Source organism: Salvelinus namaycush, chromosome 1, assembly GCF_016432855.1.
Source record: "Salvelinus namaycush isolate Seneca chromosome 1, SaNama_1.0, whole genome shotgun sequence".
In the NCBI taxonomy this organism is placed as follows: domain Eukaryota; kingdom Metazoa; phylum Chordata; class Actinopteri; order Salmoniformes; family Salmonidae; genus Salvelinus; species Salvelinus namaycush.
In genome coordinates, this window is record NC_052307.1 from 6868689 (window position 1) to 6895997 (window position 27309).

General features: G+C 46.4%; 1 protein-coding gene across 1 annotated transcript in view; it reads left to right on the top strand.

Annotated features, from left to right (window-relative positions):
• Positions 1-27309, top strand: part of pdlim5a (PDZ and LIM domain 5a) — a 118828-nt gene that overhangs the window by 41724 nt on the left and 49795 nt on the right. The window contains exons 4-5 of the mRNA XM_038986074.1: positions 23778-23814; positions 24477-24892. Coding sequence (XP_038842002.1) covers positions 23778-23814; positions 24477-24892 — 453 coding nt within the window. The remainder of the gene's footprint in view (positions 1-23777; positions 23815-24476; positions 24893-27309) is intronic.

The following is a 27309-nucleotide window of genomic DNA, read 5'->3' on the forward strand; positions in this document are numbered from 1 at the left end:
AAAATACAAAGCCACATCGTTGCTTACCAAGAAGACAGTGAATGTTCCTGAGTGGCCGAGTTACAGCTTTGACTTAAATCTCCTTGAAAATCTATGGCAAGACATGAAAATAGTTGTCTAGCAATGATCAAGAATCAATTTGACAGAGCTTGAAGAATTTTGAAAGAATAATGTGCAAATGTTTGCACAATCCAGGTGTGAAATGCTATTAGAGATTTACCCAGAAAGGCTCACAGCTGTAATCGCTGCCAAAGGTGCTTTTACAAAGTATTTACTCAGGGGGGTGAATACTTACACTACCATTCAAAATTTTGGGGTCCTTGTTTTTGAAAGAAAAGCACCTTTTTTGACCATTAAAATAACATAAAATTGATCAGAAATACAGTGTAGACATTGTTAATGTTGTAAATGACTATTGTAGTTGGAAACGGCAGATTTTTAATGGAATATCTACATAGGCGTACAGAGGTCCATTATCAGCAATCATCACTCCTGTTTTCCAATGGCACGTTGTGTTAGCTAATCCAAGTTAATCACTTTAAAAGACTAATTGATCATTAGAAAACCCTTTTGCAATTATGTTAGCACAGCTGAAAATGGTTGTGCTGATTAAGGAAGCAATAAAACTAGCCTTCTTTAGACTAGTTGAGTATCTGGAGCGTCAGCATTTGTGGGTTCGATTACAGGCTCAAAATGGCCAGAAACAAATAACTTTATTCTGAAACTTGTCAGTCCGTTCTTATTCTGAGAAATGAAGGCTATTCCTTCCGAGAAATTGCCAAGAATCTGAAGATCTCGTACAACTCTCTAACCCTAACCCCAGAATAGAAGGAGGAGTGGGAGGCCGGTGCACAACTGAGCAAGAAGACAAGTACATTAGAATGTCTAGTTTGAGATACAGATGCCTCACAAGTCCTCAACTGGCAGCTTCATGAAATAGTACCCGCAAAACACCTGTTTCAACGTCAACAATGAAGAGGTGACTCCGGGATGCTGCAAAGTTGCAAAGAAAAAGCCATATCTCAGACTGGCCAATAAAAATAAAACATTAAGATGGGCAAAAGAACACAGACATTGGACAGAGGAAGCTTGGGAAAAAGTGTTATGGACAGACAAATCTAAGTTTGAGGTGTTCGGCTCACAAAGTAAAACATTGTGAAAAAATGAATAGAAAAAATGAAAAGATGCTGGAGGAGTGCTTGACGCCATCTGTCAAACATGGTGGAGGCAATCTGATGGTCTGGGGGTGTCACGTTCTTTCAAGATCGAACCCAGAAGCAGACCAGGACAAGGAGCGTAGGAAGAAGGTGAGTATTTATTTACAATTAAATGTGAAAGGGTAGATATATCCAGATGGCGTAGCGGGCAGCGGTGGTGAATTGATGAGAGGAAATAGGTGAATCCAATGGAGTAGCGGAATCCTCCGTCAACCAGGCGGGAATGGGGTGAATGATCCGGGTGAGTAATGTTCATGGCTAACGATCCGGCAGGGAATGGAAGTCAGGTCAGAGCTTTTGAAGGGGAGAGATGATGATCAGGACAGGTGTGCAGAATACTGATGGGACACAGGTGCGGGTGAACATCAATCTCCCAACCAGCTAATTCGCCCGGCAACCAGACAGGGTGCGTTCCAGGACACCTGAAACACACTCCAGGACAGACACACAGGCAAACCCAGACTCAGGAAGCGGGATTCGTGACAGTACCCCCCCTCCGACGAACGCCACCGGGCGGACTACCTGGAGCGCCAGGGTGGAGGCGGTAGAAGTCACGAAGCAGGTCGTCATCCAGGATCTGACGCCGAGGAATCCAACTCCTCTCCTCTGGACCATATCCTTCCCAATCCACTAAATACTGGTACCCTCGACCCCGCCGTCTGGAGTCCATGATGTGGCGCACCGTGTAGACAGGACCACCTCCGATCATCCGAGGAGGAGGAGGACGAGGAGGAGGGGGCAACAGAGGACTGAGGTGAACCGGCTTGAGGCAGGAGACATGAAAGGTGGGATGTACTCTAAGAGTTGCAGGCAACTTGAGTCGAACCACAACAGGATTAATGATTCTCTCCACTACAAACGGACCAATGAACTTCGGTGACAACTTTCTCGACTCAGTCCGTAGAGGAAGATCCCGTGTAGCCAACCAAACCTTATCTCCGACCGTATAAGCTGGGGCAGGAATACGGCGACGATTCGCCTGGATCTGATACCGGTCAGACACTCTAAGGAGAGCCTTCCTGGCCCGATGCCAGGTCCGGTGGCAACGACGAATGTGGGTCTGGACAGAGGGAACCGAGAGATCCCTTTCCTGAGAAGGAAACAAAGGAGGTTGGTAACCGTACAGGCATTGGAAGGGGGACATCCCAGTGGCAGATGACGGAAGGGTATTATGGGCATACTCGACCCAGGGTAATTGAGATGACCAAGAGGTAGGATCAGAAGAGACAAGACAACGCAGCGTGGACTCCATCTTCTGGTTGGCTCTCTCCGCCTGACCATTAGATTGAGGATGAAATCCAGAAGTGAGACTGACTGTAGCTCCAATGGCCAAACAGAAAGATCTCCAAACAGCAGAGGTAAACTGAGGACCACGGTCAGAAACAATGTCACTGGGCAATCCGTGGACCCTGAAAACCTCCCTAACCAGGATCTCAGACGTCTCCGTAGCCGATGGAAGCTTGGAGAGAGGAACAAAATGAGCAAACTTGCTGAATCTGTCCACAATGGTCAGAATGACCGTGTTCCCAACAGAAGGGGGCAATCCCGTGACAAAATCCAGGGCCAGATGCGACCAAGGTCGCCGAGGAATAGGTAGAGGGTGAAGAAGCCCAGAGCTGGGCCGATTGGTACTTTTGTTCTGAGCACAAACAGGACATGCGGCAACAAACCTCCGGGTATCTTCTCCCATGGCAGGCCACCAAAATCGTCTGCGCAGTAGCGCCATAGTCCGAGCAACGCCAGGGTGACAAGCTATCTTGCTGGCGTGGGACCACTGAAGAACAGCAGAACGGACCGACTCAGGCACGAACAACCGACCGGGTGGACCGTTACCAGGGCCGGGCTGCGTCCGAAGGGCCGCCATCACATCCTCCTCAATCCTCCATGTAACGGCTCCCACGACAAGATTCTGGGGAAGAATCGTCTCAGTCTTGGCCCCACTCTCCTCCGTCTTGGAGAACATCCGGGACAAGGCGTCCGCCTTGCCGTTCTTCGACCCAGGTCGGAACGTCAGGGAAAAATTGAAGCGTCCAAAAAACAAAGCCCACCTGGCCTGACGGGAGTTGAGACGTTTAGCCGATTGCATGTAAGCCAGATTCTTGTGGTCAGTCCAGACCACAAACGGTTGCTCCGCTCCCTCCAACCAGTGACGCCACTCATCCAAGGCAAGCTTCACAGCGAGAAGCTCCCGGTTACCCACATCGTAGTTTCTTTCAGCTGGAGAAAGACGACAAGAGTAGAAAGCGCAGGGATGGAGTTTACCGTCAGTGGAGCTACGCTGGGACAGGATGGCGCCCACCCCCACATCAGACGCGTCCACTTCAACAACAAACTGACGGGAAGTGTCAGGTTGAGAGAGAATCGGGGCGTTGGTGAATCGACTCTTCAAATCCAGAAATGCTCGGTCTGCCTCAGGAGTCCAACAGAACCTTCTGGTGCAAGACGTCAGAGCAGTTAATGGGGCGGCCACCCGGCTGTAATCACGGATAAACCTCCGATAGAAGTTCGCAAACCCCAGGAATCTCTGGAGCTGCAATCTCGTACCGGGCTGGACCCAATCCCGAACCGCCCGAACCTTCTCTTGGTCCATCTTGATCTCTCCCCTGGAGATGATGTACCCGAGAAAGGATGTAGTGTGGGCGTGAAAATCACACTTCTCTGCCTTCACAAACAGACGGTTCTCCAATAACCGCTGCAGGACCTGCTTAACATGCTGGATGTGGCTGGAAAGCTCCTTGGAGAAAATCAGGATGTCATCCAGGTAAACGAACACAAACAGACCGATCATATCCCTCAGCACGTCATTCACCAAACATTGGAACACTGCTGGAGCGTTGGAAAGTCCAAACGGCATCACCAGGTACTCGAAATGTCCCATAGGTGTATTGAATCCAGTCAACCACTCGTCCCCCTCCTTGATCCGAACCAGATGATACGCATTGCGTAGATCAAGCTTCGTAAACACAGTAGCACCCTGTAAAGAATCGAAAGCGGAGCTCATCAAGGGCAAGGGGTACTTGTTCTTGACCGTAATATCATTCAACCCCCGATAATCAATACACGGTCGAAGAGAGCCATCCTTCTTACTCACAAAAAAAAATCCAGCTCCCAGGGGTGATGACGAGGGACGAATGAGACCTGCAGCAAGAGACTCCTTTATGTAGGTTTCCAGGGCTTCCCGCTCAGGTCGAGAAATACTGTATAACCGCCCCTTGGGAAAGGCAGCTCCAGGGAACAGCTTAATTGTACAATCATAAGGTCGGTGGGGAGGAAGTGACTGAGCTTTCTGCTTACTGAACACCTCACCCAACTCGTGATATGTTTCAGGAACCAGGGACAAATCAGGAGAAGCAGACTCAAAGACCCGACTGGGGACAGCATGAGAACAGGCAGTCCTGAGGCAGTTAGCATGGCACTCAATGCTCCAACTAGTTACCTTTCCAGTCACCCAATCGAACGAGGGATTGTGTTCCTTTAGCCAGGGGTATCCAAGAACCAGAGGTACATGGGGGGAAGGCAAAATGAAAAAAGAAATAACCTCTGAATGATTCCCCGACAACAACATCTTAACCGGTTCAGTCCTCATAGTGATCCGTGCCAGAACACTGCCGTTCAGAGTGGTTGCTTCAATGGCTTCCGGTAATTGCTCCTTGGAAAGCCCCAGCTGTTCCACTAAGTCGGCATCAATGAAGCTGTCATCGGCACCTGAATCGATGAAAGCGTTAATCGCTAAACTCTGATCCTTATTTATGAGGGTAGCAGGGAAACGAGGTCTGACAGGACTCTTAAGAGGTTGAAACTGGCTCGCTAACAAACCTCCCAAACTTAACGAGCCGAGCAGTTTAACGGGCGCTGAGGAAAAACGGAGATGTAATGTCCCGAACTACCACACTTCTTCTCCCTCCTTCTCTCTCGGACTCTATTATCTACCCGGATAGCTAAGGTGACCAAACTATCTAGGTCACTAGGCTCTGGATAGGAGATCAGCTCGTCCTTGAGTTGCTCCGACAACCCCTGGTAAAAAACCGCTTGTAGTGATTCCTCATTCCAACCACTCTCCACAGCCAATGTCCTGAATTCTATCACAAAGTCTGCCACACTGAGAGTTCCTTGGCGAAGAGAGAACAAACGTTTAGCTGCGTCCTTACCTCGGACTGGATGGTCAAAAAGCTTTCTCATCTCTGCCGTGAACCCCTGGTATGACGTCATGCAGGTGTCCCGTCGTTCCCAAACAGCTGAAGCCCATTCAAGAGCTCTACCACGCAGCAGCTCAATAACAAAAGCTATCCTAGCCTTATCTGTGGCGTAAGAGTAGGGCTGCAGATCAAAAACTAACCCACATTGCAAAAGAAATGAACGGCATCCTCCCAGATCTCCCTCGTACTTATCCGGTGTCGGAACCTTGGGCTCACGGAAGGAACCCGCTCCCGAATCGGCAGGTGATATGGGTGAAACAGGTGGTAGATGATCCACCGGCAACCTGAGCTGATCCTGGATACTCGTTAATCTATCCGATAAGTTTCGGATCGAACCCGCTATCTCGTGTAGCGCCGTCTTGTGTTGTCCCAACATCTTCTCCTGCTGGGTGATTGCATGGCAAACGGAGTCCAGGTCCGCTGGGTTCATCACTGTCCGGATCGTTCTGTCACGTTCTTTCAAGATCGAACCCAGAAGCAGACCAGGACAAGGAGCGTAGGAAGAAGGTGAGTATTTATTTACAATTAAATGTGAAAGGGTAGATATATCCAGATGGCGTAGCGGGCAGCGGTGGTGAATTGATGAGAGGAAATAGGTGAATCCAATGGAGTAGCGGAATCCTCCGTCAACCAGGCGGGAATGGGGTGAATGATCCGGGTGAGTAATGTTCATGGCTAACGATCCGGCAGGGAATGGAAGTCAGGTCAGAGCTTTTGAAGGGGAGAGATGATGATCAGGACAGGTGTGCAGAATACTGATGGGACACAGGTGCGGGTGAACATCAATCTCCCAACCAGCTAATTCGCCCGGCAACCAGACAGGGTGCGTTCCAGGACACCTGAAACACACTCCAGGACAGACACACAGGCAAACCCAGACTCAGGAAGCGGGATTCGTGACAGGGGGTGCTTTGGTGGTGGTAAAGTGGGAGATTTGTACAACAGGACAATGACCCAGAGCACAGCTCTAAACTACGCAATAACTATTTAGGGAAGAAGCAGTCAGCTGGTATTCTGTCTATAATGGAATGGCCAGCACAGTCACCGGATCTCAACCTGTTTGAGCTGTTGTTGGAGCAGCTTGATCGTATGGTACGTAAGAAGTGCCCATCAAGCCAATCCAACTTGTGGGAGGTGCTTCAGGAATCATGGGATGAAATCTCTTCAGATTACCTCAACAAATTGATAACTAGAATGCCAAAGGTCTGCATGGCTGTAATTGCTGCAAATGGAGGATTCTTTGACGAAAGCAAAGTTTGAAGGACACAATTATTATTTCAATTAAAAATCATCATTTTTAACCTTTGCAACGTCTTGACTATATTTCCTATTCATTTTGCAACTAATTTCATGTATGTTTTTATGGAAAACAAGGACATTTCTAAGTGATCCCAAACATTTGAACGGTAGTGTATAAGCAGCTTTATGACTTACATTTTAGTTATTTAGCAGACACTCTTATCCAGAGCGACTTACAGAAGTAATTAGGGTTAAGTGCCTTGCTCAAGGGCACATCGACAGATATTTACTTTGTCGGCTCAGGTATTTGAATCCGCCCTCTATTTAATCAGTTTTGAATTCAGGCTGTAACTCAACAAAATGTGGAATAAGTCAAGGGGTATGAATACTTTCTGAAGGCGCAGTATATATAGAAGCAGCTTTATGACTTAAAAATGCACACCTGACCCAGTCTTTTATTTTCAACCTGATCCCCCTGATCCCCCTGATCAACCTGATCCCCCTGATCAACCTGATCCCACTTATCCACCTCACTGTCTCTTCAAAATATATCAATGCCGGTTGTACTTCTGTTTATTCCCCTTTCTCTCCCCAGTGTGCATAGACCTTGGCCTATATAAATGAAGTGTCTTGGAGTAATGCTGATCTAGGATCAGGTCCTGTCAATATAATTTTATTCATTAGGATCTAAAAGGCAAAACCGTTCCGTGGTTGTGACTTTCCCACCAGTTGGACGCAGTAGGTTGACTTGGCCTTGACAAGGCCATATGGTCTGTGTAGAGTCATGGTCATACACCGCACGCACACACACACACACACACACACACACACACACACACACACACACACACACACACACACACACACACACACACACACACACACACACACACACACACACACACACACACACACCAAATGGCTGGCCTCACTCCAAGTGCTGGACATGAGTCATTTGTTTATACAATTACAATATAATTATTTTAGACAGGATTTTAATGCATTGTGGTGGAGGTTCTTTTAGGAAAATGTTGAGGAAGTTTAACCCCTTGACAGGAGACTCATTAAGAATGAGGTTTAGACTGTTATAAACAAGACTCATTAAGAATGAGGTTAGACTGTTATAAACAAGACTCATTAAGAATGAGGTTTAGACTGTTATAAACAAGACTCATTAAGAATGAGGTTTAGACTGTTATAAACAAGACTCATTAAGAATGAGGTTTAGATTGTTATAAACAAGACTCATTAAGAATGAGGTTTAGACTGTTATAAACAAGACTCATTAAGAATGAGGTTTAGACTGTTATAAACAAGACTCATTAAGAATGAGGTTTAGATTGTTATAAACAAGACTCATTAAGAATGAGGTTTAGACTGTTATAAACAAGACTCATTAAGAATGAGGTTTAGACTGTTATAAACAAGACTCATTAAGAATGAGGTTTAGACTGTTATAAACAAGACTCATTAAGAATGAGGTTTAGACTGTTATAAACAAGACTCATTAAGAATGAGGTTTAGACTGTTATAAACAAGACTCATTAAGAATGAGGTTTAGATTGTTATAAACAAGACTCATTAAGAATGAGGTTTAGATTGTTATAAACAAGACTCATTAAGAATGAGGTTTAGATTGTTATAAACAAGACTCATTAAGAATGAGGTTTAGACTGTTATAAACAAGACTCATTAAGAATGAGGTTTAGGTTGTTATAAACAAGACTCATTAAGAATGAGGTTTAGGTTGTAATTAACAAGACTCATTAAGAATGAGGTTTAGACTGTAATAAACAAGACTCATTAAGAATGAGGTTTAGATTGTTATAAACAAGACTCATTAAGAATGAGGTTTAGGTTGTTATAAACAAGAATCATTAAGAATGAGGTTTAGACTGTTATAAACAAGACTCATGAAGAATGAGGTTTAGACTTATAAACAAGACTCATTAAGAATGAGGTTTAGACTGTTATAAACAAGACTCATTAAGAATGAGGTTTAGACTGTTATAAACAAGACTCATTAAGACTGAGGTTAAGACTGAGGTTAAGACTGTTATAAACAAGACTCATTAAGAATGAGGTTTAGACTGTTATAAACAAGACTCATTAAGAATGAGGTTTAGACTGTTATAAACAAGACTCATTAAGAATGAGGTTTAGACTGTTATAAACAAGACTCATTAAGAATGAGGTTTAGACTGTTATAAACAAGACTCATTAAGAATGAGGTTTAGACTGTTATAAACAAGACTCATTAAGAATGAGGTTTAGACTGTTATAAACAAGACTCATTAAGAATGAGGTTTAGACTGTTATAAACAAGACTCATTAAGAATGAGGTTTAGACTGTTATAAACAAGACTCATTAAGAATGAGATTTAGATTGTTATAAACAAGACTCATTAAGACTGAGGTTTAGATTGTTATAAACAAGACTCATTAAGAATGAGGTTTAGACTGTTATAAACAAGACTCATTAAGAATGAGGTTTAGATTGTTATAAACAAGACTCATTAAGAATGAGGTTTAGATTGTTATAAACAAGACTCATTAAGAATGAGGTTTAGACTGTTATAAACAAGACTCATTAAGAATGCGGTTTAGACTGTTATAAACAAGACTCATTAAGAATGAGGTTTAGACTGTTATAAACAAGACTCATTAAGAATGAGGTTTAGACTGTTATAAACAAGACTCATTAAGAATGAGGTTTAGACTGTTATAAACAAGACTCATTAAGAATGAGGTTTAGATTGTTATAAACAAGACTCATTAAGAATGAGGTTTAGATTGTTATAAACAAGACTCATTAAGAATGAGGTTTAGGCTGTTATAAACAAGACTCATTAAGAATGAGGTTTAGACTGTTATAAACAAGACTCATTAAGAATGAGGTTTAGACTGTTATAAACAAGACTCATTAAGAATGAGGTTTAGACTGTTATAAACAAGACTCATTAAGAATGAGGTTTAGACTGTTATAAACAAGACTCATTGAGAATGAGGTTTAGACTGTTATAAACAAGACTCATTAAGAATGAGGTTTAGACTGTTATAAACAAGACTCATTAAGAATGAGGTTTAGACTGTTATAAACAAGACTCATTAAGAATGAGGTTTAGACTGTTATAAACAAGACTCATTAAGAATGAGGTTTAGACTGTTATAAACAAGACTCATTAAGAATGAGGTTTAGACTGTTATAAACAAGACTCATTAAGAATGAGGTTTAGACTGTTATAAACAAGACTCATTAAGACTGAGGTTAAGGCTGTTATAAACACACCAGACACAGCCACCCTGCATTCCTCAGTGATACACCGTGTGTTTGGTTCTAGACCGGGTCAGTCTGTTAAGAACCATAGCTATAAAAGACTATATTACTATGGGGCGGCAGTTAGCCTAGTGGTTAGAGCGTTGGACTAGTAACCAGAAGGTTGCAAGATCGAATCCCTGAGCTGACAAGGTAAACATCTGTCGTTCTGCCCCTGAACAAGGCAGTTAACCCACAGTTCCTAGGCTGTCAATATAATAATTTGTTCTTAACTGACTTGCCTAATTTGTTCTTAACTGACTTGCCTGTCTGTGCAGTATATGGCTGTAAACAAGACTCCTTTTTCATCAACCTCCCTCCTCACGTCACCAGTGGGTTGCTTCATGGTCCTTCACTGAATCCTAAAGGCCCCATACAGACTCTGGGAATCTATTGGAATATTGACTACAGCTTTTGCTGTCTCAGTAGACCATTACTCAGTGCTGGTCTTCCGGGGCAAAAACCTGACGTAATTTCAAATCAACGTACTTTTGGTTGATATTTACTTAAGTTGTCAACAAATGTAAATTCTACTTGAAAAATAAATCAACGCTTGAAATCCTGTTGTTGATTTGTCTTTGTGTTTTGACCCCAGACAGACTATCTGGTCACATTGATCTGAGGTTATAGGTTCATAGTCTGGAAACTGTCTTTGTGTTTTGACCCCAGACAGACTATCTGGTCACATTGATCTGAGGTTATAGGTTCATAGTCTGGAAGCTGTCTTTGTGTTTTGACAGACCCTAGTCATATTGATGCTCATCTTAGACTGCTCTTTGGTCCACATCTACAGGCCATATACAGTATATTTTGAAAGTATTTTGATATGTTGAAATACCGGTATGTTTTGTCCAGATAACTGTGATCGGGTTGAAATACATTGAGGAAACCCCTGTAGTGTTAAAATCTGTATTTTCCCCAGGTCTGGTCATTGTCAGGCTTCCAGAAGGATCTGTGGTGATGTTGGTCAACCTTCTTGTTCCTCTGCTGAGATATGACTGCTGTGCACGTGCGCGCCCACGCGTTCACACACACACACACACACACACACACACACACACACACACACACACACACACACACACACACACACACACACACACACACACACACACACACACACACACACACACACACACACACACACACACACACTCTGCCTGACCTCCGTCCTCCGTAGTGTGAGCCCAGATAAAACACAGCTCCCCACACTATTTTAAGTGCTTTTTAGATAACTCTCCACTTTGGTCTTAAAAATAGCAAAGAATCAAGTTGTTATGTGGGACTCACTCTGCCTATTAGCATGCCTTACCAGGATGCACAGGGAAAAGACAAGTGTTCTCTCTCTCTGTATCTCTGTATCTCTGTATCTCTGTCGCTCTCTCTCTCTCTCTCTCTCTCTCTCTCTCTCTCTCTCTCTCTCTCTCTCTCTCTCTCTCTCTCTCTCTCTCTCTCTCTCTCTCTCTCTCTCTCTCTCTCTCTCTCTCTCTCTCTCTCTCTCTCTCTCTCTCTCTCTCTCTCTCTCTCTCTCTCTCTCTCTCTCTCTCCCTCACACACACACACACACACACACACACACACACACACACACACACACACACACACACACACACACACACACACACACACACACACACACACACACACACACACACACACACACACACACACACACACGTGGGAACAATCCCGTCCGTCAGGGGCCTTTAGTGGTGCCCTGACATTCACTCTGGAGAGAAGGGAGTCTGTCTGTCTGCTTCAGTTTAAGGGAAAACAGTGCTCCGAAAACACTTAATTCCTGCTTCTCTTCCTAATAAGGGAGAGAGATGGCCTCAGAGTGTGTCCAACTTTCAGGAATGACGACTGTTTTCTGGAAAGGCTGTGCTGATTACGGTTTTTGCATTAAAAAAAAAGTGACCTTACTGTGTAGAGAAAGAAGGAGAACAAGAAAAACAACAGGAAATGTGCAATAGAGGGAGGAGGAGGAGGTGGAAGAGGAGGAAGAGGACGAAGGTGAGGAGGAGGAGATTTAGTTATTAATGAACGAAAAACCCTGCGGTCAAGTCTTTCTCAGTAGCTGGAGGGTATTAGTCTGCCAGGATATACATTAGGGCTCTACATTCATGATTTACAGAAGGGCACATAGTCTAGGTAATCAGGCTCCCATGGGAAAGGACACATTTTAATCTCACTATATTTTTGGTCATGTAGTGATTACCTCAGACCCCAATGGGATCTGGAATATATAGTCTGGAAGCTGTCTTTGTCTATATGCTTCCAGGCTATACGCTCCATCTGACACGAAACAGAATGCTTATGGCCATATCAAGGGCATAACAATTTTTTATAATCCCTTTATTTTTGTATGATTTTTTAAATATATATTTTTTTAAAGCACTCTCACATCTGAGTTATTATTAATTTTAATCGCTTTGGTACTATTTTCACAAGTCTGTAGTACATTTTCACAATTCTTAGTACAAAACTCCAAGCTGGTCACACTTGTAACTGTCACGCCCTGGCCATAGAGAGGTTTTATTCTCTATTTTGTTTAGGCCAGGGTGTGACTAGGGTGGGCAATCTAGTTTCTTTATTTCTATGTTTTCTATTTCTTTGTTTTTGGCTGAGTGTGGTTCCCAATCAGAAGCAGCTGTCTATCGTTGTCTCTGATTGGGAATCATACTTAGGCAGTCCTTTTTCCCTCTTTCATTTGTGGGTTCTTATTTTTGCATTGGTTGTTATTTTGTCCTGCAGAACGCCACGGTCGTATTTTGTTTTGTTGTTGTCGGTTTTCATTAAATAAATAAAGAGAATGAACACGTACCACGCTGCGCTTTGGTCCACTTCTTCCCATGATGATCGTGACAGAACCCACCACAAAAGGACCAAGCTGTAACGGCATTCCTCCTCCTCTTCATACGAAGAGGAGGAGTAGTGATTCGACCAAAGTGCAGCGGGGTGTGAATTCATAATGATTTATTAGACAAGACAAAAAACGAACTAACTTGAATAACTAACAAAATAACAAAACGGAGTAGACAGACCTGGACATGCGAACTTACATAAAACGAAGAACTCACGAACAGGAAAATGACTACACAAAAGAACGAACGTACAAACAAACCGAGACAGTCCCGTGTGGCGCGACAAACACAGACACAGGAGACAACCACCCACAAACAAACAGTGTGAAAACACCTACCTTAATATGATTCTCAATCAGAGGAGATGAAAACCACCTGCCTCTAATTGAGAACCATATCAGGTACCCAAAACCAACATAGAAACAGAAAACATAGACTGCCCACCCAAAACTCACGCCCTGACCAATAAACACATACCAAACAACAGAAAACAGGTCAGGAACGTGACAGAACCCCCCCCTCAAGGTGCGAACTCCGGGCGCACCCCTACAACTCAAGGGGAGGGTCTGGGTGGGCATCTGTCCGCGGTGGCGGCTCCGGCGGTGGACGAGGACACCACTCCACCACTGTCTTTGTCCCCCTCCTTAGCGTCCTTTGAGTGGCGACCCTCGCCCCCGACCATGGTCCAGGAACCTTCACCAACGCTCCTCTAAAATAGAGGAGACAACTCAGGACAAAGAGGTAGCTCAGGACAAAGAGGTAGCTCAGGACAAAGAGGTAGCTCAGGACAAAGAGGTAGCTCCGGACAGAGAGGTAGCTCCGGACAGAGAGGTAGCTCAGGACAGAGAGGTAGCTTAGGACAGAGGGACAACTCTGTACTAATGGCAGCTCCGGACTGGGTGGCAGCTCCGGACTGAGTGGCAGCTCCGGACTGAGTGGCAGCTCCGGACTGGGTGGCAGCTCCGGACTGGGTGGCAGCTCCGGACTGGGTGGCAGCTCCGGACTGGGTGGCAGCTCCGGACTGAGTGGCAGCTCCGGACTGAGTGGCAGCTCCGGACTGAGTGGCAGCTCATGACTGGAGGGCAGCTCATGACTGGAGGGCAGCTCATGACTGGAGGGCAGCTCATGACTGGAGGGCAGCTCATGACTGGAGGGCAGCTCATGACTGGAGGGCAGCTCATGACTGTAGGGCAGCTCTGGCAGCTCCTGACTGGCTGGCGGTTCTGGCAGCTCCTGACTGGCTGGCGGATCTGGCAGCTCCTGACTGGCTGGCGGATCTGGCAGCTCCTGACTGGCTGGCGGCTCTGGCAGCTCCTGACTGGCTGGCGGCTCTGGCAGCTCCTGACTGGCTGGCGGCTCTGGCAGCTCCTGACTGGCTGGCGGCTCTGGCAGCTCCTGACTGACGGACGGCTCTAGCGGCTCCTGACTGACGGACGGCTCTAATGGCTCGGGACAGACGGGCGGCTCTAATGGCTCGTGGCAGACGGATGGCTCAGAAGGCGCTGGGCAGACGGATGGCTCAGAAGGCGCTGGGCAGACGGATGGCTCAGAAGGCGCTGGGCAGACGGATGGCTCAGAAGGCGCTGGGCAGACGGATGGCTCAGAAGGCGCTGGGCAGACGGATGGCTCAGAAGGCGCTGGGCAGACAGATGGCTCAGATGGCACTGGGCAGACGGATGGCTCAGACGGAGCTGGGCAGACAGGCAGTGCAGAAGGCGTTGGGCAGACGGCCGACTCTGACCCGCTGAGGCGCACAGTAGGCCTGGTGCGTGGTGCCGGAACTAGTGGTACCGGACTGGAGACACGCACCTCAAGGCTAGTGCGGGGAGCAGGAACAGGGCACACTGGACTCTCGATGCGCACTATAGGCCTGGTGCGTGGTACCGGAACTGGAGGTACCGGGCTGAGGGCACGCACCTCAGGGCGAGTGCGGGGAGATGGAATAACCCGCACCGGGCTATGTAGGCGAACCGGGGACACCATGCATAAGGCTGGTGCCATGTAAGCCGGCCCAAGGAGATGTACTGGTGGCCAGATATGTAGAGCCGGCTTCATGGCACTTGGCTCAATGCTCAATCTAGCCCTACCAGTGCGGGGAGGTGGAATAACCCGCACCGGGATATGCACACGTACAGGAGACACCGTGCGCTCTACTGCGTAACACGGTGTCTGCCCGTACTCCCGCTCTCCACGGTTAGCCTGGGAAGTGGGCGCAGGTCTCCTACCTGCCCTAGACCCACTACCTCTTAGCCCCCCCCCAAGAAATTTTTGGGTTGTACTTGCGGGCTTTTCGGGCTTCCGTGCTAGACGCGTCCCCTCATAACGCCGGTTCCTCTCTCCGGTTTCCTCCGCACTCCGAGCTGCCTCCAGCTGTTCCCATGGGCGGCGATTCACTTCAACTTTAGCCCATGGTCCTTTTCCTTCCATGATTTCCTCCCAAGACCAGAAATCCTGCTTCGTGCGCTGTCCGTTAACCCGCTGCTTGATCCGGGTTTGGTGGGTGGTTCTGTAACGGCATTCCTCCTCCTCTTCATACGAAGAGGAGGAGTAGTGATTCGACCAAAGTGCAGCGGGGTGTGAATTCATAATGATTTATTAGACAAGACAAAAAACGAACTAACTTGAATAACTAACAAAATAACAAAACGGAGTAGACAGACCTGGACATGCGAACTTACATAAAACGAAGAACTCACGAACAGGAAAATGACTACACAAAAGAACGAACGTACAAACAAACCGAGACAGTCCCGTGTGGCGCGACAAACACAGACACAGGAGACAACCACCCACAAACAAACAGTGTGAAAACACCTACCTTAATATGATTCTCAATCAGAGGAGATGAAAACCACCTGCCTCTAATTGAGAACCATATCAGGTACCCAAAACCAACATAGAAACAGAAAACATAGACTGCCCACCCAAAACTCACGCCCTGACCAATAAACACATACCAAACAACAGAAAACAGGTCAGGAACGTGACACAAGCAGCGTGGCCAAGAGGAGAAGGGATCCTGGGCACGGGAGACAAAAGCCTGCCATGAAAACAGGCGGAGGCAGATAGAGAGGAGCGGAGAGATCAGGAGTTACGGCAGAGACGGGAGCACGAGAGGCACACGGGTTGGCGAGCGGGGCGAGCGGAGTTGGTCACGGTTCCAGTGCCATGTTTTCCGGTTTTACGCAGCGTGCCTTCAGTGCAAAGTCACAGCCCGGTGCGTGCAGTACATGCTCTCCGTACCTGCCGCGTAAAGAATCCAGCCAGGAAGGGTGGTGCCGGCTCAGCGCTCCTGGTCTCCAGTGCGACTCCTCGGACCGGGATATCCTGCGCCGGCTCTGCGCAAGGTGTCTCCAGTGCGCCTGCATAGCCCAGTGCATCCTGTGTGGGCGCCTCGAACGTGCCGGGCTAAAGTGGTGATTCAGCCAGGAGGGGTTGTGTGTCTCCCCAGCCTGGTGAGTCCGGAGCCTCCAGCGACGATTCCCAGTCCGGAGCCTCCGGCGACGGTCCCCAGCCTGGAGCCTCTGGCGACGGTCCCCAGTCCGGGGCCTGCGGCGATGATCTGTGGTCTGGTTCCTCCGGCGATGATCTGCGGCCCGGTTCCTCCAGTGAATGTCCATGCACCAGGGCCGCCACCGTAAGGGATGCCCACCCGGACACTCCCCTTTAGAGTCAGGTTTTGCGGACGGAGTCTGCACCTTTGGGGGGGTACTGTCACGCCCTGGCCATAGAGAGGTTTTTATTCTCTATTTTGGTTAGGCCAGGGTGTGACTAGGGTGGGCATTCTAGTTTCTTTATTTCTATGTTTTCTATTTCTTTGTTTTTGGCCGAGTGTGGTTCCCAATCAGAGGCATCTGTCTATCGTTGTCTCTGATTGGGAATCATACTTAGGCAGTCCTTTTTCCCTCTTTCATTTGTGGGTTCTTATTTTTGCATTGGTTGTTATTTTGCCCTGCAGAACGTCACGGTCGTATTTTGTATTGTTGTTGTCGGTGTTCATTAAATAAATAAAGAGAATGAACACGTACCACGCTGCGCTTTGGTCCACTTCATTCAAAACCTGTCATTGTGCATTCATTTGGATTTTAAATATCTCTCACCACATATACTTGCAACACAGGTGTAGTCTTTAATCAAATCGAAGAAATTAAATGAAACAAATTAAATGAATGAAAATAAAACATAACATTTAGCATGCATTAATTTGCATCAAGCCTTTTGAGCATTTGGCCATACATTCTAATCCACATCACAGGGAATGTCCTTATTGTTCATGTACCGCGGGAAAAACCTTTTGGTATGGCGAATCCAAGCTTGACATTGGTCTGCATTGATGTCGTCGCATGCCTCTTCCATGGACAGAAGAAGGGTGGCTCGCTCATGGGGAGGGCGATCTTACACCTTCCACCTCCATGCTGAAAAAAGTATGGGGGCTGGTATAGGGTCATGATTCAGGGATGGGCCCGAAACCAATGCCTGAACCACCTCTGCATGGTGTAACCTGACATTGTCCCACACGATGACATAGGTGACTCCTTCACCTTGACAGGCCTGCGAAACACAATGAGCTGCGCAGCGCTGTAGGATCCAAGTAATGACCTACGTCCTACCACACCATCTTCTGAGATATCGCCAACGTGTCTCCAACGTTGTCCAAGCACTTGGACAGTCGGTTGGCCGATGAGGGTCCGCCCACCGCGCCAAGTTTTAGACAGGTTGAAGCCGGCTTCATCAGCAGCATCGAGCACCATCACCCATAGTTCCAATATGATATTGTGAAGTAGCATGTGCATTAATAGTAACAGTAATACAGTATATAGTGCTGTACCTGAACATACTCGACCCGCAGGTGTTTCACCCGGTCGTTGTTTCTCTCAAAAGGCACCAGGTAAATGTCTTTCATAGATACCTGGTACCTTTTCAAAAGGCGGGCGATTGTTGGAAGGCTGATGGATGTCACATTGGCAAAGGTGTCATCGTTCTCCTCAATCAATGGCCTGCTTTATTTCGGCCAGTCGTATGTCATTCCTGGCCCTCACCATGTCCACCGCTGTCCACTCCTGCTGGTCAGTCAGCACACGGCCACCACCATGGGGTCTTCTGTCAGTTCTGAGGGTAGAACAGAGTCAACACTGTAAGAATAATAATACTGGAACATGTTTTGTGAATTTATATGCATTATAATATGCCATTTACTGTAAATGTAATGGTAAGGCATAGTGCATATCCTGCAGACTTACCGCTTTTCTTGACTAAATGTTCTCATGATTGAATTGACAGTTGATCTTTTCAGATTGAGGTGAACTAATCTGGCAGCCTCTGCCATGGTAAGGCCTCTGTTTACCACATGGTCAACGACAATGGACTGGACTTCATTAGACACAACAGTTCCCTGCCGTCTGCCTCCCTCTTTCTGATGTCCACCTCTTTGATGGGGCCCATGCCCACCTCTTTGACCTCTTTGATGGGGCCCATGCCCACCTCTTTGACCTCTTTGACAGGACACATGCATACCTCTTTGACCTCTTTGACAGGGCCCATGCCCACTTCTTTGACCTCTTTGATGGGGCCCATGCCCACCTTTTTGACCTCTTTGACAGGGCCCTTGCCCACCTCTTTGACCTCTTTGACAGGGCCCATGCCCACCTCTTTGACAGGGCACATGTCCATCTATTTGACCTCTTTGACAGGGCCCTTGTCCACCTCTTTGACCTCTTTGACAGGGCCCATGTCCACCTCTTTGACCTCTTTGACAGGGCCCTTGCCCACTTCTTTGACCTCTTTGATGGGGCCCATGTCCACCTCTTTGACCTCTTTGACTGGGCCCATGTCCACCTATTTGACCTCTTTGACTGGGCCCTTGCCCACCTCTCTGACCTCTTTGACTGGGCCCTTGCCCACCTCTCTGACCTCTTTGACTGGGCCCTTGCCCACCTCTCTGACCTCTTTGACTGGGCCCTTGCCCACCTCTCTGACCTCTTTGATGGGCTCCTTGTTCACAAGCTCTTTTTATTTCTTCCTCTCCCTTGCTGTCTATCCTGCTCCATGTTGAAAGAAATTGTGTTCACACACCCTCTTTTATATGGTGACCAATTGTGGTTACCACTGAAATCAATTAGGAAAAATTAGTAGTTATGTATGTTTATCATGTATTATACATGTCATTTAGATGTTTAAACTTGACAAACATCTTATTTTAAAATCTATAGGTTTACCAAACGGTTAAGCGGTTAACCCTTAAGCACAGTTGGATTAAGTGATGGTCAAATGTATTTAAACATATGAGAAGAGAATCATATGAAAAGTATTGTGAACATCGCATTGTGAAAGGCAGTTACTTTATATGAAAGGTGTTTCTAGATGAAACAGATTCATTTTGGTGAAAAAGTGTGTTGTACTTAGTCAATTGAAAATGTGCTTCAAGTTTTGAAAAACAGCCTTTTTGATTATCTGTTTTGAATTTCGTACCAAGAGTTGTGAACTTTTACCACATACTTGTGGAAATAGTACCAAGGCAATAAAACAAACGGTCTCTTGTTGCAGGCAATAATGTGCTAGTATCTTCCAGGAAAACACAAACCAGCACACTGCTCCTCACTTTGTGTTTTTACGCTTACGTGTCAGCCTCTTGGTCTTGGTCAGAGCTTCTGGTTTTTAAACCTTTACGTGTCAGCCTCTTGGTCTTGGTCTGAGCTTCTGGTTTTTATACCTTACGTGTCAGCTTCTTGGTCTTGGTCAGAGCTTCTGATTTTTATACCTTACGCGTCAGCCACTTGGTCTTGGTCAGAGCTTCTGGTTTTTATACCTTACGTGTCAGCCTCTTGGTCTTGGTCAGAGCTTCTGATTTTTATACCTTACGCGTCAGCCTCTTGGTCTTGGTCAGAGCTTCTGGTTTTTAAACCTTTACGTGTCAGCCTCTTGGTCTTGGTCAGAGCTTCTGGTTTTTAAACCTTTACGTGTCAGCCTCTTGGTCTTGGTCTGAGCTTCTGGTTTTTAAACCTTACGTGTCAGCCTCTTGGTCTTGGTCAGAGCTTCTGGTTTTTAAACCTTACGTGTCAGCCTCTTGGTCTTGGTCAGAGCTTCTGGTTTTTATACCTCTTGGTTTTGGCCTCTCTTGGCCTCTTGGTCTTGGTCAGAGCTTCTGGTTTTTATACCTCTTGGTTTTGGCCTCTCTTGGCCTCTTGGTCTTGGTCAGAGCTTCTGGTTTTTATACCTCTTGGTTTTGGCCTCTCTTGGCCTCTTGGTCTTGGTCAGAGCTTCTGGTTTTTAAACCTTACGTGTCAGCCTATTGGTCTTGGTCAGAGCTTCTGGTTTTTAACCTTAGGTGCTGAACACATCATGGAAGCAGCATGTTGTGCTGCTGCTGTGAGAGTCTGTATGCAGGTGTTAGGGAGTGGATTGACCAGCCGTTTGTCCTTTGTGTTATTCCAAAAGCCCATGAAATGTGCTCTGTCACAACCTGTCAGGCCTGGCATCCATGGGGGACCGCGCCCCGCTTTTCTGTCTGTCTGTGTGGGTGTTGTGTGTGTGTGCTTGTTTTTGAGTGTGTGTGTGGTGTGTTTGTAATTGTCAATGTGTGTGTGTGTGTATATGTTTGTGTGTGTGTGTGTGTGTGTGTGTTTGTGTGTGTGTGTGTGTGTGTGTGTGTGTGTGTGTGTGTGTGTGTGTGTGTGTGTGTGTGTGTGTGTGTGTGTGTGTGTGTGTGTGTTTGTGTGCGTGCGTGCGTGTGAGTGTGTGTGTGTGTGTGTGTATGAGTGAGTGTTTGTGTGTGTGTGTGTGTGTGTGTGTGTGTGTGTGTGTGTTTGTCTGAGGGTGCACCCATATGGGGTGTGTTGGTGTATGGGAGAATAAAGTATTTACAGCCTCGTCCAGGCAAGGCGTAAAACACATTATTTTTATGGGGTTACACACATAAATAGAGCTTGTGTGAAATGTCTCCCCCATAAAACTCAGTCAAAGACAGGAGGGGAGTGGCGTGTATACAACGCATCACAGTGAGGGGAAGTGGTTGGGGGAACCTCCAGAGCGCCTGCACAACCTCTGTTCTCTCCCCACCAAACTGCCTCCTTCCCTGGGGAAGAGAAGGAGGCACGCTCCCCTTCACCCGATCTCTCCTGTCTCTGTCCTCATTCTAATCTCCCACAGTAAATCTAACACTGGGCTTTATTGATTCAACATGTTCTGCTCTGTGGAAATTGATACCATTTCATGGCACAGTGTTGGAGTCATCTGTCAGTGTTGGAGTCATCCGTCGGTGTTGGAGTCAACCGTCAGTGTTGGAGTCGTCCGTCAGTGTTGGAGTCATCTGTCAGTGTTGGAGTCATCTGTCAGTGTTGGAGTCGTCCATCCGTGTTGGAGTCATCCATCAGTGTTGGAGTCATCCATCAGTGTTGGAGTCATCCATCAGTGTTGGAGTCGTCCATCCGTGTTGGAGTCATCCATCCGTGTTGGAGTCATCCATCAGTGTTGGAGTCATCGGTCAGTGTTGGAGTCATCCATCAGTGTTGGAGTCATCCGTCAGTGTTGGAGTCATCCATCCGTGTTGGAGTCATCCATCAGTGTTGGAGTCGTCCATCCGTGTTGGAGTCGTCCATCCGTGTTGGAGTTGTCCTTCCGTGTTGGAGATCATCCATTAGTGTTGGAGTCGTCTATCAGTGTTGGAGTCATCCGTCAGTGTTGGAGTCATCCGTCAGTGGTGGAGTCATTCATCAGTGTTGGAGTCGTCCATCAGTGTTGGAGTCATCCGTCAGTGTCAGTGTTGGAGTCATCCGTCAGTGTTGGAGTCATCCGTCAGTGTCAGTGTTGGAGTCATCTGTCAGTGTTGGAGTCATCCGTCAGTGTTGGAGTCATCCATCAGTGTTGGAGTCATCCGTCAGTGTTGGAGTCGTCCATCAGTGTTGGAGTCATCCGTCAGTGTTGGAGTCATCCGTCAGTGTTGGAGTTGTCCATCAGTGTTGGAGTCGTCCATCCCTGTTGGAGTCGTCCATCAGTGTCAGTGTTGGAGTCATCCGTCAGTGTTGGAGTCGTCCATCAGTGTCAGTGTTGGAGTCATCCATCAGTGTTGGAGTCATCCATCAGTTTCTGCATCCACAGTAACAAAGCACACAGAACATACAATACACCCAACATACTGTAAAAGCCCAGCCATATTGAATTAAGACATTCTTTCAAAGCCAATGGACACAGAGAAAACCTCGCTGAAAGGATGCCGGGACAAACAACAATCTGATCTGATTGTTGCTTGTGCTTTCAATCTTATTTATTCATTGCTATGCTTCAGTCAGTACACAGCAGTAGTCCCCCCCCCCCCCCCCCCTCTCTCTCTGACTCTAACACATTCCCATAGGCTGACCTGTGAAGGGGCTTGTGCAAGCTGTGGGGTGTGATTGAGATGGCTAATCTATCCACAGGTCAGAAAGCGCTGTGGGAGGGAGATGGATGCCGAGGTGTCAGGTGAAGTTGCCCCTAGACGCTGATCTTGGGTCTGTTTTGCATTTCCCCCAACTAATGATCAAGGTTTGGATTGTGGGATGGGAAGCTGATCCTAGATCTGTACCTACGGGAAACTTCACCCCGGCCTGAAGAGAGATGAATGCCAAGGTGTCAGAGCACTTTGGTTATGCTCTGGGATGCTGAGCTGTCCCCAGGCAGGACAGGGGAGATGTGGGAGTGTATGATTAATAGGCTATCATATCTCCTCTAAATGATGTCCCATGTAACACAGCCCAGATGGAGGGATACTCTAATGACTTAACATAGGGGGCCCCAGGTAAGCAGCCATCGGCTGCTAAATTTACTGACACCTGTTATTGCGTCCGTTTTTGCTTTATGTCAAGCTTGATGGTGATTAGCTCATTAGCTCATTAGCTCATTAGCTTAAGCGAGCGCAACTCTTTTTACATTACATTTTGTCTACATTTCAGTCACAAGTTGACTGTTCAAAGTTGGTTATAATAATAAGTTGGTCATTACAAGAGAGGGTCTTTCAGCTTGAAACTGCAATTATTTACCCTTTATGTCTTCTCCCGTTGAGCTTAGAAGAGCTCTTTACAAGGGAACCTTGGTCAAGTGAAGAGGCTGTAAGCACAGGAGGGGGTCAGAGACGGTCAGGGAAACCTTTCTGGAAAGGTTTATGGTGACTGAGATGTTCTAGAATGTTTAATCTAGCTGCTGGCATTGAAATGTCTCTGAGGGCCAGCTTTGGCCAGTCTCTTCAGGGCACCAGATTCATTGGTATCAAATAGATGGGGTTGCTTTAATAGACTTTCAACAGCTGGCATCTAATGTGACCTATGCTCTTTGTGTCTGTAATCCACGGACAGGGATCACTTTTGGATGCTGCCAAGTTCGATGACAACAAACTCTCTCTCAGCAACTGCGCAGCAACTGTGCTCCATTCAAAGCTCAAGTCAAAATGTTTCCCTCATAATTACTGGGGTTTATTTCAGCTCCCCCCAAAATGAAAAGATGATCTTAGCAGAACAGAATTCTCTTAGGAACATCACGAGTGCTACTCAACTGTGGCAGGTCTAATGTCTGCCGCAATGGGGACAACATGCAATTGAGGCATTACATATTGAAAACAGACACTTTTTAGTAAAGCTACGTGTGACTCTATTTTCATGTTCTGTGTATCACATTTGCAATGTGGACAAAGTTACATTGACACATGATTTGGTGTGTTCATGGCTGATAATGCTGGCGTATTAGTAACGAAGTGCATTCTGTTCTGATCCGAGTGGGGCTCAAACTCACAACCTTCTGCACAACAACACACACCACTCAACGCCAGCCGTTTTAGCTGACAGAGCAAGATACTAATCTGTCACTCTGTGAGTGAAAGTTGGCATTATATCTCAGGGAAGTTGTGATGTCACCAATGTACCCCAGACAACGTGCTACAAGCGCGTACATCCACTTCTTAATTATCTTCTTGTCTTCACAGAGCCTCCACCATCCCGAAACCTCCCGTGGCCCCGAAGGTACGTATGTTTATCACAGACAATGTGATTCTCTCCCCCTTTAAGCCAGGTATAGACCTAACAAAATATCTGATTCAACATTGGTATTCCTGCCAGTTACTGTAAAAAAGTGAACATAGTTAATTTGATTGACATTGAATGTCTTTGCATTAATTGGGCCCCTCTGAAATGATGTCACACAACATCTGTGTTGCATGCTGGGAACAAGACCACCATTTGTAAAGTCATTCTATTTTGTTCCATATTAATACAGTAGTTGCCTAGTTGTTCCATATTAATACAGTAGTTGCCTAGTTGTTCCATATTAATACAGTAGTTGCCTAGTTGTTCCATTTTAATACAGTAGTTGCCTAGTTGTTCCATATTAATACAGTAGTTGCCTAGTTGTTCCATATTAATACAGTAGTTGCCTAGTTGTTCCATTGTTTTTATGGTTTCAGTTCAAATAAAATAAAAACTGATGCTTCTCTCTTCTCAGAGGGATAATTTAGTCTTTTAACAATTTCTAAGCGAAAGGGCCGAACGATACAGTAATCTTTGACTTGGTTAAGATAAGTCCCCTTACAAAGTGCCTTTTTGGCGGTTTCTATGAGAGCTGTGGAAACATCAGTGTTGCATGTGTTGTGTTGATACATCCTGCATGCCTTTCCTCCAACATGTAGGTCGAGCCATCAGAGATCATTAAGCCTGTGGCAATTATCAGCCACCACCCCCACCACCATCCCACTGAGCCCACCAGTCTTACCCCCAGCGCTCCACACAACAAAACTGCCCGGCCCTTTGGGGGCTGCGGGGGAGAGGACAGGGACTACCCCATCGCACGCTCCCCCCATTCCGCCTTCATTCCCTCTGCATCCTCTGCCTTCACCCCCGCCACCCTAGCCCGCACTCCTCCTCCACCCCAGCCCCTCTTCCCTTTCTCGTCCTGCTCCTCACCCCCCTCCCTCCCTGCCGCACCCCAGCCCTCTGTCTATAACACGCCCTTCAACCTCTACTCCAACGAGAACGCCTGCGAGGTGGCCATGGGCCAGAGGCGGGGCCTAACGGAGAGCCAGGGAGGAGCTGTGCAGTTGAACGGGTGAGTGGCGCTAACAGGCTCCTCCCCCCTTTACTCCTCCTCCCTTCCTCCCTCACCTGGGTCCAATGGAGAGATGTTGCCCTGGAAGTCTTAGTATGAAACTGGGGTTAAACCATCGTTAAGGATTAAGAGGTTGGGTCCATCATGTACAGCACTGTGTGTCACTGTGAATGACCTTTCTACAGTAGCTACGGTACTATAATATGATATGACAGATTGAATGTGGATATGTGAGTTCTCATTGGATCGTATAGTGGCCTGCTACCACAGTGAAACCGACCGTAAAGTTCAGAAACAACAGTCATCTAATATGAACTTTTCACCATTGTGTGTAGCCTACTGGGTGTTGTTGCAGACAGTTTTAGATGATCAACAGAACTATTTGAGGTGTAAATCAGTTGAGATAAAGGTTGCGTTCCAAATGGCGCCCAGTTCCCTATATAGTACACTATCCTATGGGCCCTGGTCAAAAGTATCAAACCATAAAGAGAATAGGGTGCCATTTGGAACGTAAGAGTAATTTTACTAAATTAACAATGAAGGTGTTGAAGCTGTTTAGTTGGTACGCTCGTGTTCAACGTGCCAGTATGAACTTGTCAGGGTTCAGGTGGTTTGGGTCTGAACTTGTCAGGGTTCAGGTGGTTTAAGTATGAACTTGTCAGGGTTTTGGTCGTTTAGGTCTGAACTTGTCAGGGTTCAGGTGGTTTGATATGAACTTGTCAGGGTTCAGGTGGTTTAAGTATGAACTTGTCAGGGTTCAGCTGGTTTAGGTATGAACTTGTCAGGGTTCAGGTCGTTTATGTATGAACTTGTCAGGGTTCAGGTGGTTTAGGTCTGAACTTGTCAAGGTTCAGGTGGTTTGGGTCTGAACTTGTCAGGGTTCAGCTGGTTTAAGTATGAACTTGTCAGGGTTCAGGTGGTTTAGGTCTGAACTTGTCAGGGTTCAGGTGGTTTAGGTATGAACTTGTCAGGGTTTAGGTCGTTTAGGTATGAACTTGTCAGGGTATAGGTGGTTTGGGTAAAACGTGTTTTGGCACTGAGGCACTAAAGCAAAAAGCTGTTTTTGTTTTTAGTGTTTTTTCAAGTAAATAAGGTCAAACTTTCCCAGTACTGGAAATATTATTGTGAAACCACAAGGTAAAGGCACAACGCCAGATTTAGGCGTGGGGAAGGACTATGTTTATGTTTTGTAGTTAGTAATAGTTTAGTTACTCATTGGCTGTACACAGTACATAGAAGTAGAACAGTAGCAAAACAATCCGGACATTTTGTCTCGTTTTTTTCTCCCCCCTTGCTTTCCTTCTCCTCCTGTCTGTCTGTCTGTCTGTCTGTCTGTCTGTCTGTCTGTCTGTCTGTCTGTCTGTCTGTCTGTCTGTCTGTCTGTCTGTCTGTCTGTCTGTCTGTCTGTCTGTCTGTCTGTCTGTCTGTCTGTCTGTCTGTCTGTCTGTCTGTCTGTCTGTCTGTCTGTCTGTCTGTCTTCTCTAATCTCCGACAGTCCGTGACACACCCCCGATTCCCTCTGTGAGTCCAAGGCTAGAGGAGATACTTTGACGCCTGTGCATATTTTTAGCCTGCAGTAACCCTATCTGTTTACTGTATGGTGCAGTATGGAAGGCTTTAATGAGGTTGATGGTGGGGAGCTTTTCCTAAATGTACCATTTGTCGGAAGAAAGTTTTACCGTCTAGGTTGAGCCTGATGTTTTGGCTGTGTGCAAATGAGCTGTCGATACATAAAGCTGTAAAAACACACACACACAGGCATAGATAAATACACGCACATACACACACACACACACACACACACACACAAGGTGGTCTTATGTGACCCCTAGCCCCGGGTGACAGGATGCCAGAGGGCGTCTCTGTTTCCCTGCTTGTCCCCAAAATCATATTACCCAGAATATGACACCTCTATAACACCCCTACTATCTCACAAGCTTATTGCGGCTGTTCTGTCAAAGCGGCACACATACCCATTCAGTACATAGAAAGCCTTATCACAGAAGATACACCAGAAGGTACAGTGTTGGTGATAACATGGAGATTGTTGAACTCTGTTTACCATTACCAACAACTCTGTTTATCTGTATCAGAGTCACTACAACACATCTGCTGGAGCCATGTTGGCATTAAACCCCAGACAGCTGTTCTGCTGCTTAGCCGACACATGTCTGACTGACTGACTGACTGTCTGTCTGGATGATCCAGTTTACGTTGGTCCTGACACTCAGACAGACAGTCAGACAATCAGTCAAACAGACAGACATACAGACAGACAGTCAGAAAGGTCAGACAGTCAGTCAGACAATCAGTCAGACAGACAATCAGTCAGACGGACAGTCAGTCAGACAGACAGTCAGACAGACAGACAGTCAGACAGACAGACAGTCAGAAAGGTCAGACAGTCAGTCAGACAG